Source organism: Falco biarmicus, chromosome Z, assembly GCF_023638135.1.
Source record: "Falco biarmicus isolate bFalBia1 chromosome Z, bFalBia1.pri, whole genome shotgun sequence".
Classification (NCBI taxonomy): Eukaryota; Metazoa; Chordata; class Aves; order Falconiformes; family Falconidae; genus Falco; species Falco biarmicus.
The window spans coordinates 45,100,347-45,114,633 of NC_079311.1; the positions used below are offsets into that span (position 1 = coordinate 45,100,347).

General features: G+C 36.9%; 1 protein-coding gene across 3 annotated transcripts in view; it reads right to left on the minus strand.

Moving 5' to 3' along the window:
• Positions 1-14,287, minus strand: part of VPS13A (vacuolar protein sorting 13 homolog A) — a 112,554-nt gene that overhangs the window by 60,304 nt on the left and 37,963 nt on the right. For all 3 annotated transcript variants that reach the window (XM_056324034.1, XM_056324036.1, XM_056324035.1), the window contains exons 23-32: positions 13,563-13,701; positions 9,490-9,574; positions 7,608-7,780; positions 5,950-6,106; positions 5,490-5,569; positions 5,174-5,233; positions 4,940-5,096; positions 1,027-1,143; positions 841-944; positions 246-413 (exon numbers count right to left, since the gene is read on the minus strand). In XM_056324034.1, coding sequence (XP_056180009.1) covers positions 246-413; positions 841-944; positions 1,027-1,143; positions 4,940-5,096; positions 5,174-5,233; positions 5,490-5,569; positions 5,950-6,106; positions 7,608-7,780; positions 9,490-9,574; positions 13,563-13,701 — 1,240 coding nt within the window. The remainder of the gene's footprint in view (positions 1-245; positions 414-840; positions 945-1,026; positions 1,144-4,939; positions 5,097-5,173; positions 5,234-5,489; positions 5,570-5,949; positions 6,107-7,607; positions 7,781-9,489; positions 9,575-13,562; positions 13,702-14,287) is intronic.

Below are 14,287 nucleotides of genomic sequence, written 5' to 3' on the forward strand. Positions count from 1 at the left end.
ACAAGTCTTTTAAAGAAAAACTGCTAAAAATAATAGCAAATATTGTTGCTTAGCCGCCCACTCAACAAACACATGGAGAAGAAAAGAAAATAGCTGGACCGCCAGTATCCCAGTGAAGTTTTTACAACAATATGTAAGAGCTGTTACATAAATGGTCACAACCCCACATGGGATGCTTTACCCTTTCACAGTTCTGACAACGTTATCTGAATGCTAAGAAACAGTATCTGGAAAATTTAACTTACCAAAATAGAAGAAACAAACTTATTGACAAAAACTACTTGAATACACCCAACAGTTAGGTAAATACGATTGTCAACAACATCCATATTCGTATACGCAATGCCATCTGTAGCATTCACATATGATATCATTCTGAAGTTGAAGACTTCTTTTCCTGTGATGTAAAGAGCCTTAGGAAGAAAAAACAAAAGAACATCTCTACTGTAAAAACCTGTGCTGCAGAAAATTAATTCCAAAATGAGATGTAGTACCTCACACTTGTAAGACATTTTCACTTCAAATAGCTCTAACAATAGATAAAACAAATCCTTGAAACAGCTGGAAGTATTCAGATGGAATCTCAGCTTGAATGATTCTGTTCATTAAAGTCAACAAAGTAAGGTGCGTAACGAGCAGCAGGTCATCACAATTGCACAAAGTTGATGTCAAACTAACAATCACTGGTTGTGGAGGTGACATCAGTCTGCCTATTGAGAATAACAGTCCCAGAAAATAAATAAAACATTATTAAAAAAAAACCAAAACCCCCAGTTAAAAAGTAGAGCCCACAAAGTAAGTTTGATTTAGTCTATTCCATTCAGAAATTCAAATGCATACCTTTTTATACAATGCCATCTCATCAGAATCCACAATAATAATGTTCTTCAATTTTGCAGTCACTTCTGTTGCTGCTTTCTTCATGATCACTTGGCTATCCAGACCTTAAAAATAATAAAGGCATACAGAATCTAGAGACTGTTCTGATTATGTTTTGTGCCTTTGTGATTAAAGTTCTGTTCCTACCTTCAATGTGAATTTCAGCTATTCTGTGTTTTTTCTCTCTGATAAAGATACGTAAACCAGATAAATCAGCACAGATATTGAGATCGATAACATCTTCGTATTTGGATTTTTTTGATGCTGTGGGAAATACAAAACAATAAACCTTATGTTCTAAGGAGAAGATTTAATGTTGTAGCACCCCTTCCCCAAAGTCTAGTTTGTATCAAGGCTGCACTGGCAAAATGCACTGCACTCATAATAGAAGTACAACACGAAGGAATTGTATACACAGGATTGTCTACACACAAGTCCTCATGTGCTTCACTAACCGTGGTAATCAACATCAGTATTTCATTAAGTGCAAGAAATACATTAATATACATCTACACAGCACAATTCAAAATTAAGAGATACGTTATTCAGGACTAAGCAGTTTACCTCAAGTAGTGGTAATATTATAGCTACATTAATACACAACTCTGTCTGGTCTGTTGGTTAGTTATCTGCAATTAATGGTCTTGGTTTTACTAAAAAGTCATCTGCCATATGTAATCTCCACAACCTGTATTTTCTAAACCTAAATTTTGAAATATGAAAATGCCATTAATACAACTAGACACTAAAGAGAAGGGACAATGGGAATCCTTCAAAATGAGTATAGGCAACCTTACAACCTACAAAAGGTACAAAAGGACAAATATAGTGCCTTCCAGAACAGAGGCATCTAAATATTTAGTCATTATTTTCTTTTTCCATAACTGAATAAAAATGTAAGTATTTCACTCCACATTAAGAGAAATAATCTCTATTCATTTTGAGTAGACGTGACTGATGCCACACAACACTATCTGCAGGTAATGTTAAATACAACAGATAAGGGACTCAAACAAAAACTTGCTCTACTTTTTTCTGAAAGTTAAATATGAAGTAACATTAATGCCACTTCAAACGACAAAGGGAAATATCATATATTGTATGCGGGGACTTTGAGTCCTAAGTGGTAAACTCTTAGAGGTAATCTATAAACAAAGCTCAAAGCAGAAAAATTAAAGGTAATAAACATTCAACCCACTTTTTTCCTCAGCCTAGCTTTTCACGTGAGATATTACCTGTAAGTATTGTGTTTGAGTATGTTAAGGCTTCTCAACCTGCACAATCAAGCTCTAGTTCCATAAATACACCAGCTTCAGTCATATGATTTTATTTCATGTTGCTAACAAAAGAGAAGCCACAGTAAATTAACCAATAACTACCCTCATTCAAAGTTTAGTTTGCACAGTTGTACAGGAGTAGGGGAGAAGGAGGGAGAAGAATCATCTATGAAAGCTTTTCAGCTGTGTAAAGCCTAAATTGTCGCATGTTAACACATAACAAACTACTGCAACCCTCTGCCTCCAAAAATTCTATGGTACCAAACACTTCAATGTTTGCCTGCACAGCAAAAAGGTTCAAAGATAAAGAAGTGCTGAATCTTCTACCTCCAGCTCTCAGTAAGCCACAGAACAGAATTAAGTTCACAAACTATCACAGGTACATAAATAGTACTTCTTCTAGTGTCCAAACATGTTCCTGTGTAACTGAAATCAAACAACCATCATGAATGAGAACAATCTCACACAGAAAAAAAATAACTTAAGAAATACAGTTAAATGGAAGAATCTTTTTTTTTTTACATAGCAATTATTCCACCTTTTACTTCTCAGTTCTATTATGCAACTGAGACCTACAAAACACCTTCAAAGAAAGAGCTAAGGAACTAAAACTTCTTAATCTGATGGAAAAATAAAAAATCATCAGCTGAAAGACAATGGCTGTGTGACATATTAACGCTCTTCCCACATCTTATCCCAGCTATCTCTCATCATTCCTAATACAAATATTTTCCTTCATTTTCCTCCATCTCTTCCCCCAAAACAGAACCTACAAACCTTTTTTTGCCAAACAGCAGTATGTTTGTAAAGGCAGCACAAATTAACATTCTGAAAAAAATCTCACCAATGTTGCAAATGTGATACATGGGGTTTAGAGATACCAAACCAGTACTGCAGTTTAACTTGAAATGCTTTTAAGAACTAACATCAGTGAATGCATGCAGCCTCAGAAAGATCTCATCAGTGTAACAGCAGGTTGACTAGGTCGGTCATATGACAGAACTCAGTACCAAAATCAGTAATGCAAAGCGAATATTACAATACTTGAACTAGAATCATCTTAAGAATTATCCTCTGCTGTACTCTTTGTGTGTGTTCTGGTTTTTGTTTTAATAACTAGCTGGACCCTCATTGTTTTACAATTAACATCAAGCAATAACTGCAAAGGTCTCAGAGAAGTCCTCTATGGAAGAAACAAACAATCACTGGCGTAATGTTGAGCATTTAATAGAAGCACTCATTTCAAAGCAGCTCCCAGACACAAGATCAAAAAACAGAAGTGATCTGTTTGGTCTTGCACAGCATTTTCAACAAACCAGACCTGCCAAAATCTGTCAGAGAATGACAAAACTACATGGCAAGCAAGTTATCCACAAGAGACTGACGTCCTCAAATAGTACAGAAATCCAGAGTTTCGATTCATGCCAGAGGGGTGGGGTGGGAAAGAAACCAAAAAGATAGCTGAGGCGGGAGGGAGGGAGGGGGAAGGGTGGTGGGGGGTGTGTGTGCATATACTCCGTGCCTTGAATACATAGCAAAGGTATGTCTTGACCAATATATCAGAAAACTGCACATGGAGAAATGAGATTAGCCTTATTAGAGCAGAGTAATTCCCTCAGACCAACACTGGATAACTGGCTAGCCGGCACTCCTTTCAGTATGCAACAGTGGCAATGCTTCTTCAGACCAAGGAAAGCTAGGAATTCTAAATTTATACATCTAAAGCAGATACCTACGGAGTACCAGGTACCTTTGGTAAACATGAGGAAGCTCATCAGATTTCTCTCAAACTGCAGGAATTCTTATTCTACTTATATGTTCCTAAAAACACAGTAATTGTTATTAATGAATGCTCTTAACAGCTTTTTATAAGGAAAGATTGAAAATGCTCAAGCCACCTTCCACCATGCAAGAACTTATTTAATTACACTTCAAGCGAAATGCAAATTCCTGTGCCAGTTAATAAACTCAAATCAGCAATTCCAACATATTATTCCTACAAAATTGGTGCCAAACAGAATTTAGCCATTTAGCAAATCAGTGGATCACTAGTAACCGAAACTATCCTAAAACTTATGAAATGCAATAGGGTGTATTTTGTACTAACATCTACAGCCAATATCTGCACAATCAACAATTGCTAAACAAGTACTACCTGCAGGTTGCAAACTTAAACCAGGAGAAATATTTTTATGATGGAAAGAAAGGTAAGATACAAAGCCATTTCACCAAAGAGTTGGAGAAAAAGAGTAATTATGCTATTATTTGGAAAGCACAAAAATGTCTGGAACACATTTAATACACTTACCACAGAAAGTTTTCATCTTCATGCTGAATTTTCCAACACAAATGTTATTTATTTCCTTGCTTTTTATAAAAACCCTTTCCTCATCAACGCTTAAGGCAAAACCACTTTTCTCATTATATGGGAGAACACCGTCAGCAACAATCACTGCCAGTAAGCTACTATTCAGCACAGATTATCGTAACCAAGTGAGTCTGAACACAGATCTTCAAAAAACAAGCTTTGTATTTTGACCTCAGGAAATGTCAACAGCTGCAGCCTCTACCTTACCTCATTAATTATACAGTTATTCCTCCCTATACACTTCCAGCCAGCAAGTCTACCCTTGCTACTGCATACTGCTCTGATTGCTAACATTCTTATTACAATATACCCTGAACAAAATTTCTCATTTCAAAAGTCATTGATAGGCTTAAAAAATAGAAAATAGATTCCAGAGAGAAGAATTAAAAGAGTAAAAAAAAAATCTAAAACTTACTTAATTTCTTAAGAACATCCTTCTTCTCCTCTATTTTTTCATGGACAAGTTCTTCTGCAACTTTAGTTTCTTGTTTAGGTAGAAGATTATTCAGATAGTTCATAGCATTCAGCAAAGCTTCAGTATGCAAATGAACATCTAGAGATGAAAAGTTCACCTAAAGGAACAAATTATGTTTATCTAATTTGCCTCTCTTCCCACAATGAGAAAATGATGTTAAAAAAGATATCATACCTTTATTTTCTGTAGAACATTCTGATAGGCAGTTTTCAGTTCCGGTCCATTAATATCAGCCTATTCCACCAGAATGTGCATGCAAAACAAACAAACAGATCAGGAGAAGCTTGCAAATTTCATTAGAAAGAATGTATTTTTAAAACCACTACAACTTCAGATGTGCAAGTTAATCTGTTTAGGGAGCAGAAACACTTTTGCACATGACACTCAACATGTTAAGAAATGAACAGGCAAGGAGAAATACTCAACAATTGCTCAATAATACTGCACTGATTATGACTGGCTTACAATTCAAAAGCAACGTGCTTCTCACCTTTATGTACTCCAGAGTTAGAAGATCATCTTCTACATTATCCAAAGTAGTAATTATGTAAACTGGCTTGTCATTATCATCTTTTAAAAAAAAAAAATCCAGAAGAATAAAATAATTACTTTTTTTAAAGAAAATAAATTTACAAGTTTTCTACAACTCTTTTAGTCATCTACAGACTACAAACTAGGCTACTAGCTGTCATTACTATTTAATCAGAAAGCCTCTCCTGCAGACTTAAAACAGATTTCTCTACTAAAAATTATCGGCACTAGAACATTTTTTTACCAAAGCATTAGTAAGACAACGAACTCTTGAATTACTTCGTCCCCTAAAACCGTCTAATATTTAATTTAGGAAGCAAATCTTCCTCAGTTGACAAAAGAAAGCCCTAAAGGCTTTCTGAAGACAAATTCACAATGTTATTTGTGATTTATTTTTTGATCAGACTATAAATACTTACCCATGTACTCTGGGCACAGCAGACAAACTTCACGAAGGAAAGCATTTGCAGTCATGTCAAATGTTCTTAATTTAAGTTCAGTGCCTAACCCTACAATATCAAGCTGCAGCACAGGTGTCTCAGTATTACCAGTAAGACGGCATAATTTAATTAAGACCTAAAAAAACCCAAACAAACACACACCAGAAAATAAACATAGGGAATTATCTTCTTTGTAAATATATAATCCTGTATAAAAACTTATTTTACCAGTTAATGTCTATTCATAGTTTATACAGCAAATACCCTGGAAAAAAAACCAGCAGTTCCCCAAGCAAAATTGCTAGAATACCGTTTGCTGCTATTTTAACAAAAACTTCAAACATGTACATATGTAATACCAAAGTACACTTACATGAACTAATTTATTTTTAAGAACAACTCTGTAAAGGTTTTGGTAATGGTTCAACCCAGTGAAAACTAGGTTTGCAGTCAGCATGAAGGGTTTAGTGCTTTCAATGGAATCTTTGAACTCTCCTGGTAAAAGTCAGATTCCCAAGCTGAATATTCCAAGCAAGATGATTTCCTACTTTTTCACCTATGTATGACAAAGATGTTCACTAAATAGCTAGCTGAGCTGTATCTGTCTTTCACAACTAAAGCAAAACAAAGATATGTACTCTTCCTTTTCACATAATGGTCTTTAAAATATCAAAAATCAAAAACTATACCCAGCAAGCAATTTTAAACTATAAAGCCAACAAACAGAGAGAAGGTGATTCTTACTAGATTCACAATTGTGGGTTTTTTCTTATAGACTGCAAGGTAAGTTTCCATTAGAGAATAATGCAAAATACAGCATCTATCTTTAGACTAGTAGTCATTTTTTAAAGTCTTGTCACACAAAAACCAGTACGTTTCAGCTTTATTTGTTCATATTTGTTCCATAAGGTGCAGTATATAAGAAGATCCGTTGCAAGCTAGATATAATATGCTGAAGCTATTCTGTAACCCCTACCCTAAAACAGAATTTGTCAAGTTAACTGAATTTGTATCATTTATGTGTAAAGTTATACAGTGAGTAGCAGCAATAACACTTGTCACAGTCAATATGGTCTAATGCTAAAGGTAATAATAGCAGTAAGAGGACATGTCTTTTACTAGACCAACCAATGCAGTTAGAAACAGTGTCATGTATTTAGTAAAACACTCTTTCCCTCCCCCCTGTTCTGAAACAGCAAGAGTAACACACAAAACCTCATAGTGAACAAGTTATAGATTTAGGTGTAAGGCTAACAGTCTGGGAAAATCTGGAGCAGAAAAACAGGGTACAAGAGGAAACATTAATGAAGTTTTTCCAGTGACCACAGCAGTACATGGAAAAAAGTTGTCAAATGCTATGTCTTAAGACACAACAACTACATAACTTGTTCTTTGAGTGATTCTTATGTAAAGGAAATACAGTGATAAATTAAGCTGGGAAATAAAGTGGATAAATCAGAGCGTTTCAGTGACAACAAGGATGCAGAAGCACAACTGTGACTTGAAAAAAACTGTACAGAACAGTTCCAGCAAGAAACAGGGATCAATACTCCTGCAGACATGGATTCATGAGCACAATAAAAGGAAAGGTTACAGTTCAGATGTGCTTCAGAGAAATAAAAATAAAGTAAATTTACCTCAGCTACTTCAAACCTCAGCTGGAATTCTGTCATATTTTTCAGTGATTCTTGTTTAGATAGCTTTTTTCGCCTTGTACTGCTAGCTCGCTTGAGGGAACCAGATGGGGCTTCAAAAAATGGCACGTCTTCCACAGGACTGCTTAGAGCATCATAAAATTCTTCTTCTGATTCTAAGGATTAGTTCACAACAATATTACATACACATTTTAGACAGCCAATATTTTTTGCAGTACTAGGACCTAGAATTTTTAGCCTTAATCTATAAGAACTTAAATGTGCAAGTATGGAAAGATTACCTAGCTGATAACTAGCAACCAACAATGTCTGTTCCTATAATTACCTCTGCTCCTACCTCCACAACTTTTTATCACACCTACAGCTCCTGCCACCACATCATCATACATCATTTCTCATCAACTAAGTCCATCAGCATTCTCTCACTATTGGCTGTGAAAAAGACAGTACAAACTGTGGCTCATCTTGCATTCAGTGTGAACTCATAGCTTAATAACCAACTCTTCTGCTGGACTGAACGTTGATGACCGTACAGATGCCTTTGCCTTACTATCAGCAACACTACTGTGGATCTCTCCCTGTTAAGGATCTCCCATTTCAGGAGAGACACCTAAGGACTATCAAGCTTTTAAACCACCTGACATTACTACAGAAGCATGACAAAGACAAACTAATTGCACCATCTTACACAGCTCTTTTCCATCACCTAAAAACCATAAACAGTGAAGTTAAAGGTAACGTATCTTTCTTCTGACAAAACTGAAGTGATATAAAGAGGTATTTTCTAAGGCTTAAAAGCACCTTTGAGCCTGGGGGATGAAAACAGAGAAATAACATGAATCCATTAAAATGATTACACAGCTGTATGTATAGTATAAATTAAAAACCAGACTTGATTCAATCTAAAGTCTAGTTAGTACTCTCTCAAATTCATTGTTGCCACTGTTCACTCTCACCTCACCCTAATGTTTGAGAACTGAAAGACACATTCTCTCTACCTTGGGGCACTTAAAGGAACTAATACAAAAAATAGATGAAAATGCACAAATATGTATTTCTATACATAGTGCAGACACACTGAATTTAAAGTGATAGAGTACATGTAAAAATTAAGTTCACTAATAATTTTGCTAGTGTTTACAAACCACATATATCATTAACTTGCGAGAGAAGAGGTACTGCTCTCTATTTCTCCAGTTTAATGTTTTGGCATGACAAAGGTGACTGACACTGAAATAACACCTACATAGTTGATTATTTTTCAAACGTTAACTACTAGATGGAATGTTACAATCTAGCTAAGCTGTCTGAACAGCAAGGCAATATTAAACACGACTAGCTTCTTCACAGACATTCTTCTCTTTGATCCTGCAGAAGTTGAAATAATATTTATTTATAACAACACAGTAGTTTCTAGCAGTCATTATTTCAGTATTTTGTTAATTTAAATAAATCCAGCTAAGCAGAGGAGAAATCCTTTACAGTAGAAAAAATATCCAAAACCATCAGAGGACTAAGTACATACTGAAGCAAAAGATGACATACATACTACTTCAGATGTTCTGAATAGAGGTTTGTAGAAACATATGCAAAGACATCCTACCAAATAAACATTTTACTGCTTTGCCTTCAGAAAGGGAAGGGCAAGAACAAGCATACAGAATTCTACTGCTGTGAGAAAAGACACAAATATTTTGTACAAAGTGAATTGTAATAAGTTGTGCAGAACATAACACTACTCAACCTGCAGGAACTTGAAACAAAGCCAAAAATGGTGACTTACTCCAAAGGAACCAAATTCAACAAACTCAGAAACTTGACTTGATCTGTTTATCAAATCAGACTTCAAAATAGATCGTATTACCTGACTCAGCAAACGAATGAAGATCCAACACAGGAAACACACCTTGTGATAAATGTGGTGCTGACAGTACAGGGGATACTGCAGCCTGAAACAGGAGATAACAAATTTTTTTACAAGAATTCACTGGTCATGCATGCTATTGCAAGCCCATGTGCTCCACGAAGTTTTACGACTTAAGGAAACTGGTATTATTTTAAATACAAATCATTGCATTTCAACACTTGCATTACTAAAATTAAAAGCATGGAGAGACATGAGGCCTAAATCAGGTAGAAACAGCAGGTACTACACATTCATTTAGCTACAGAGAAAATACATTAGGAAACACTGCGCAGCCATTCAAACATCCAACTTCACAGATGAAAAGATGGCCAGAAAAAGCACATCATATGAAAACTCAGGGAAGACAAAACCTAGTCCCTCATAGGGCTGCAGTATGGCAACTTCACAGAAGAGTAAAAGTTGAACTGTTCTTTATAAAAATCACATGATACTAGTGACAGGTGGGGAAAAGGAAAAAAGACATCAGAGAAGACATAAGAGCACACAGAATTCTTCCTAAATTTCACAGAATCACAGAATCATTGTTGGAATCATAAGCTGGAGAAGACTTTTAACAGCATCAAGTCCAATTGTTATTCTAACGCTACCAAGCCTAACGCTTAAACCATGCCTGTAAGCACCACATCTACGGATTTTTTAAATACTTCCAGGAAACGTGACTCAACCACTTCCCTGGGCAGCCTGTACCAATGCTTCACCACCCTTTCAGTGATGGAAATTTTTCCTGATTTCCAATCTAAGCCTCCCCTGGCACAATTTGTGGCCATCTTCTCTTGTCCTATTGCTTTTTACTTGAGGGGTGGGGTGGGGAAGAGATGAACATCCACCTGGCTACAGCCTCCTTTCAGGTACCTGTAGAGAGCAGTAAGGTACCCCCCTTGAGTCTCCTCCTCTCCAGGCTAAACCACCCCAGTTCCCTCAGCCGCTCCCCATCAGACTTGTGCTCCAGACCCTGCACCAGCCTCGCTGCCTGCTCTGGCCACGCTGCAGCACCTCAGCGTCCCTCTTGCAGCGAGGGGCCCAAACCTGAACACAGCGTTCGAGGTGCGGCCTCACCAGTGCCCAGGACAGGGGGACCATCGCTGCCCTGGCCCTGCTGGCCACACTGTGTCTGGTACCAGCCAGGGTGCTGCTGGCCGCCTTGGCCACCTGGGCACACTGCTGGCTCACGCTCAGCCGGCTGTGGACCAGCACCCCCAGGCCCTTTCCCACCAGGCCCTTTCCAGCCACTCTGCCCCAGCCTGTAGCGCTGTGTGGGGCTGCTGTGACCCAAGGGCAGGACCCGGCACTGAGCCCTGTTGAAAACCAGATGCTAGCAGTGTCTTCATTTGTGAGATGAGGTTATGCACAACCCAGAGACGTAACTGAAAATTCATAAAATGTCACTGCTTTGCCACTACAGCAGATAAAAGGAAAAGAATCCTCATTCCATGTGGTATCACATATGACAGAATTAAATTCTCCTAGTGGAGGTAACCAAATGGTTTATTCACTAAAGCCAGATTTCCCATCAAGCCTTAGAAAGTAGTCCCAGTGGTCTGAGTTTGTACAGAACTATCGCTTTCATGTTCCATGTGCATATTTAGTATACATGTGCCTTGCACAGAGTACTAAAGGAAGGAGAGAGATGTGCACTGTCTGTATGTCTTTCTTCTTGAATGTCTTTGGCTCTGGACTTGTGCAAACAGTAGTTCTCCCTACCCACCCCGATATTGCTACTTTAAAAGCCCAGCCTCAGACAATCATTCAGAAATCTAAGCATTATTCCAGCAAAGAAACATGCACCTCTGAACATGGCTTCCAAGGCTCGATTTATCTCACTCTCCACATTTCAATAGTCTCTTTTCTGCCTCCAGCCACATAATTCAACCTTACTGAATATATCCATGTCTATGACTAGTAGATACAAGTCTCTAAGAGTCTTTTAACAGTGAAAGTGTCTCATACATAACACTTTCACATTCTAAGACTACAATGAGAAGAAACTGTGAGAATTTACTTCACAGTACCAAATCACAAGAAGCAAAGTCTTCCACACTGAAGTGGCCAGCCTTCTTCTACAGAAGCACAAGAAAGTACAGAGTGCAAAAACCTAGAAGGATCTGCTCTGAACAGTCTTCCATTTTTGCAGCTCAAGAACAATTCCTCCACAAAACAAAGTTCACATGGGGAGCTCTGAAAAAGGGATTCACATCCTTTTAGGTTCAGAAGTGATGTGATGGCAACACAGCTCAGAACAATGTCAGCTACAAGGATAAAAGCATGGGAGTGTATCTGCCACCAACAAAGCAGCAAATTAATTCAAATTAACTGAACTTAATACCAGCAATTTGAGTCTGTCCAGCTCTATAGTAGATGGAAGCTTAAGCAGACAAGTTTAACCATAGGCTTTAATACGGATGCTGCATATAATGCAAATACATTCACACTGGCTGTCTTCCCTCACCTCATCTTGAGCATCACAAGTAGTATACAGGTAATACTAAGCACAAAAGCACTTGAAATATTTTAAATGAAATAGTTGAAGTCTAAAATTAAATTCAAATATAAGTAATGTTATAAAGTACAGGATAATCATCATATGTGTACACATTTTATTTATTTAAAACTAAAATCCCATCACTTATTCTTGAAGGAAGTCTGTGATTAGTTGCACAAAACAGAAACTAGGGTGGCTTTTGGCTCAGGGACACCGTTAGTATAGGAAGACTGAAAGAGCATGTCAGGGCAGAACTAGTTACAATTTTAATGTCACCACTAAAGACATAGCAGGAATTACATGTTGAAGGGAAACTATCTTCACTCTATACATACTTTCAATAGGTATGCATGTCTAGTTGTGTGCATTTACTGTTATTTAATATTATGCTAACATAAACCACAGAAAATGCCACCAAAACTGAAGCAACAGCCATCAGAAACAGGGCAGAATAATTTGTACAAATACGCAAAGATAATAATTAAATAATCTTTTTAAAAAAACACAGAGAGAACCATTATTCCTTTAGAATCAAGTACACAAAAGATTAAATAACAGATAATTAGAAGTATTTGCAAACGACAAATGGATAGCCCAATTATGTCTTTAACTTTGAGATTTCACATATGTTCAAATGATAGGACTGCTTTAAAGATACATAAAACATAGCCAGATCATGCAGACTAGAGTGGTGTTTAACATTTGCAACTCAAGAGTTCATTTCCTAGTTTTGTTAAGAACAGCTCATATCAACAGGTAAAGACCACTTTTCAGTAGTAATAAGAACAAAGTGGCAGTCCTCAGTCCTCAAAATGGCATAAAATAGTGACCTGCACCAGTTTTAACTAAGGAAAGGGGGTGGGCAAGTAGGGGGAGAATGCACTCCACACCCATAAACCTTAAGACATGCAAGACAGAACTGCTGCCCACTCAGGTATGCTGTGTAACTGACTGAAGAGAAGCTGTGATGAGCAGTTAAGTCAGATGAAATGAAGCTTCCACTTTTTCCAGTCAGATGCTGTTTAGCCAACATAGCCACAGCTAGCGGATATTTTTTGTTTCATTTTTGAAAGTTAAACTCCTATCTAAGATCCACATACCATTTAAATTCTAAAAATTCCGAAGTGTCAACCTTCCCTTTGCTAAAAAAAAACCAGCTGAACCCAAACTCTGCAGCACTGATATATATGTAAATTTGAAGGTACAATTAAACAAATCCTCAACAAAAGTTTGTTAACCACAATTAATATGAACTACAAAGTAATTCCCAGACTAGCAGAAGGTTGCGGGGCTGGGGCGGGGGAAGGGGAGGAAGCATTTTAAATTCAGCCACTGAACAACTATTCCATAATTTTCAGCCAAAGATCACAATAAACTAAATAACGAGCAAAATTTCTATAGCTTTAGAGAATTAGTTAAGTTTTTCAAGAAGTACTAAGGACATGCTTGTTCTCCACTTCCTTGTGCTCCGTTCAAAACTGCAACACTAAAAGCAAAAAGAGGTTTTTCTGGTATTTTTTAAAGGCCTTACCTCAGTTAGTTTTGGAGGAGAACTGGTAGCAGGAGCACTTTCTGGTTTAGGAATGCTATCAATTAGCTCCAAGATACTTGTCAGCTTCTGGTCTGATATTTGGATAGAAAGTAAAGGCAGCTGTCCAGAAAGTTTGAACCTGTTTTGTAAACACAGTTATCTTTAAACTATTTTATTCAAACTTTACATAATTTCCTTCTGAAAACACACAAGTCTTCCTAGTCAGAAAACTACTCATCTAACCATTGTGTTTTGAGAGATACGTATTTAATGTCTGTTGCACGCAGAAGTTACTTAACTAGTGAACAGCCAGTTATTAATGTAATTTATACTTCCTGTAATTTATACTTCCATTTGATACAATGTCTTGCAGATCAGGACTGCAAATAATACTAATAACCACTTCTAATTTGGCTACATAAGGTATATTTTCCTCCTGATGAGAAATTGTTCCCCCTTGTTTGGCACATTTAATTTAATTACTTGTAATAAATCACATAACGGAACCTTTAAAAGTATTTTACAGACAAAAAGATGGTTTGGTTTGGTTGGGTTTTTTTGCATAAGAATGTTTACAGCCCAAAACTTCAAGCAAAGTATACACAATACGTTCTAAAAATTACATATATTTAAGCTGACTCTAGCAGTAGTCTAGATATATAACAGAGAAATAAATAGCATAGCTATAAAGGACATAACAAAAGAAGTCTTTAAAAATGAAAGCA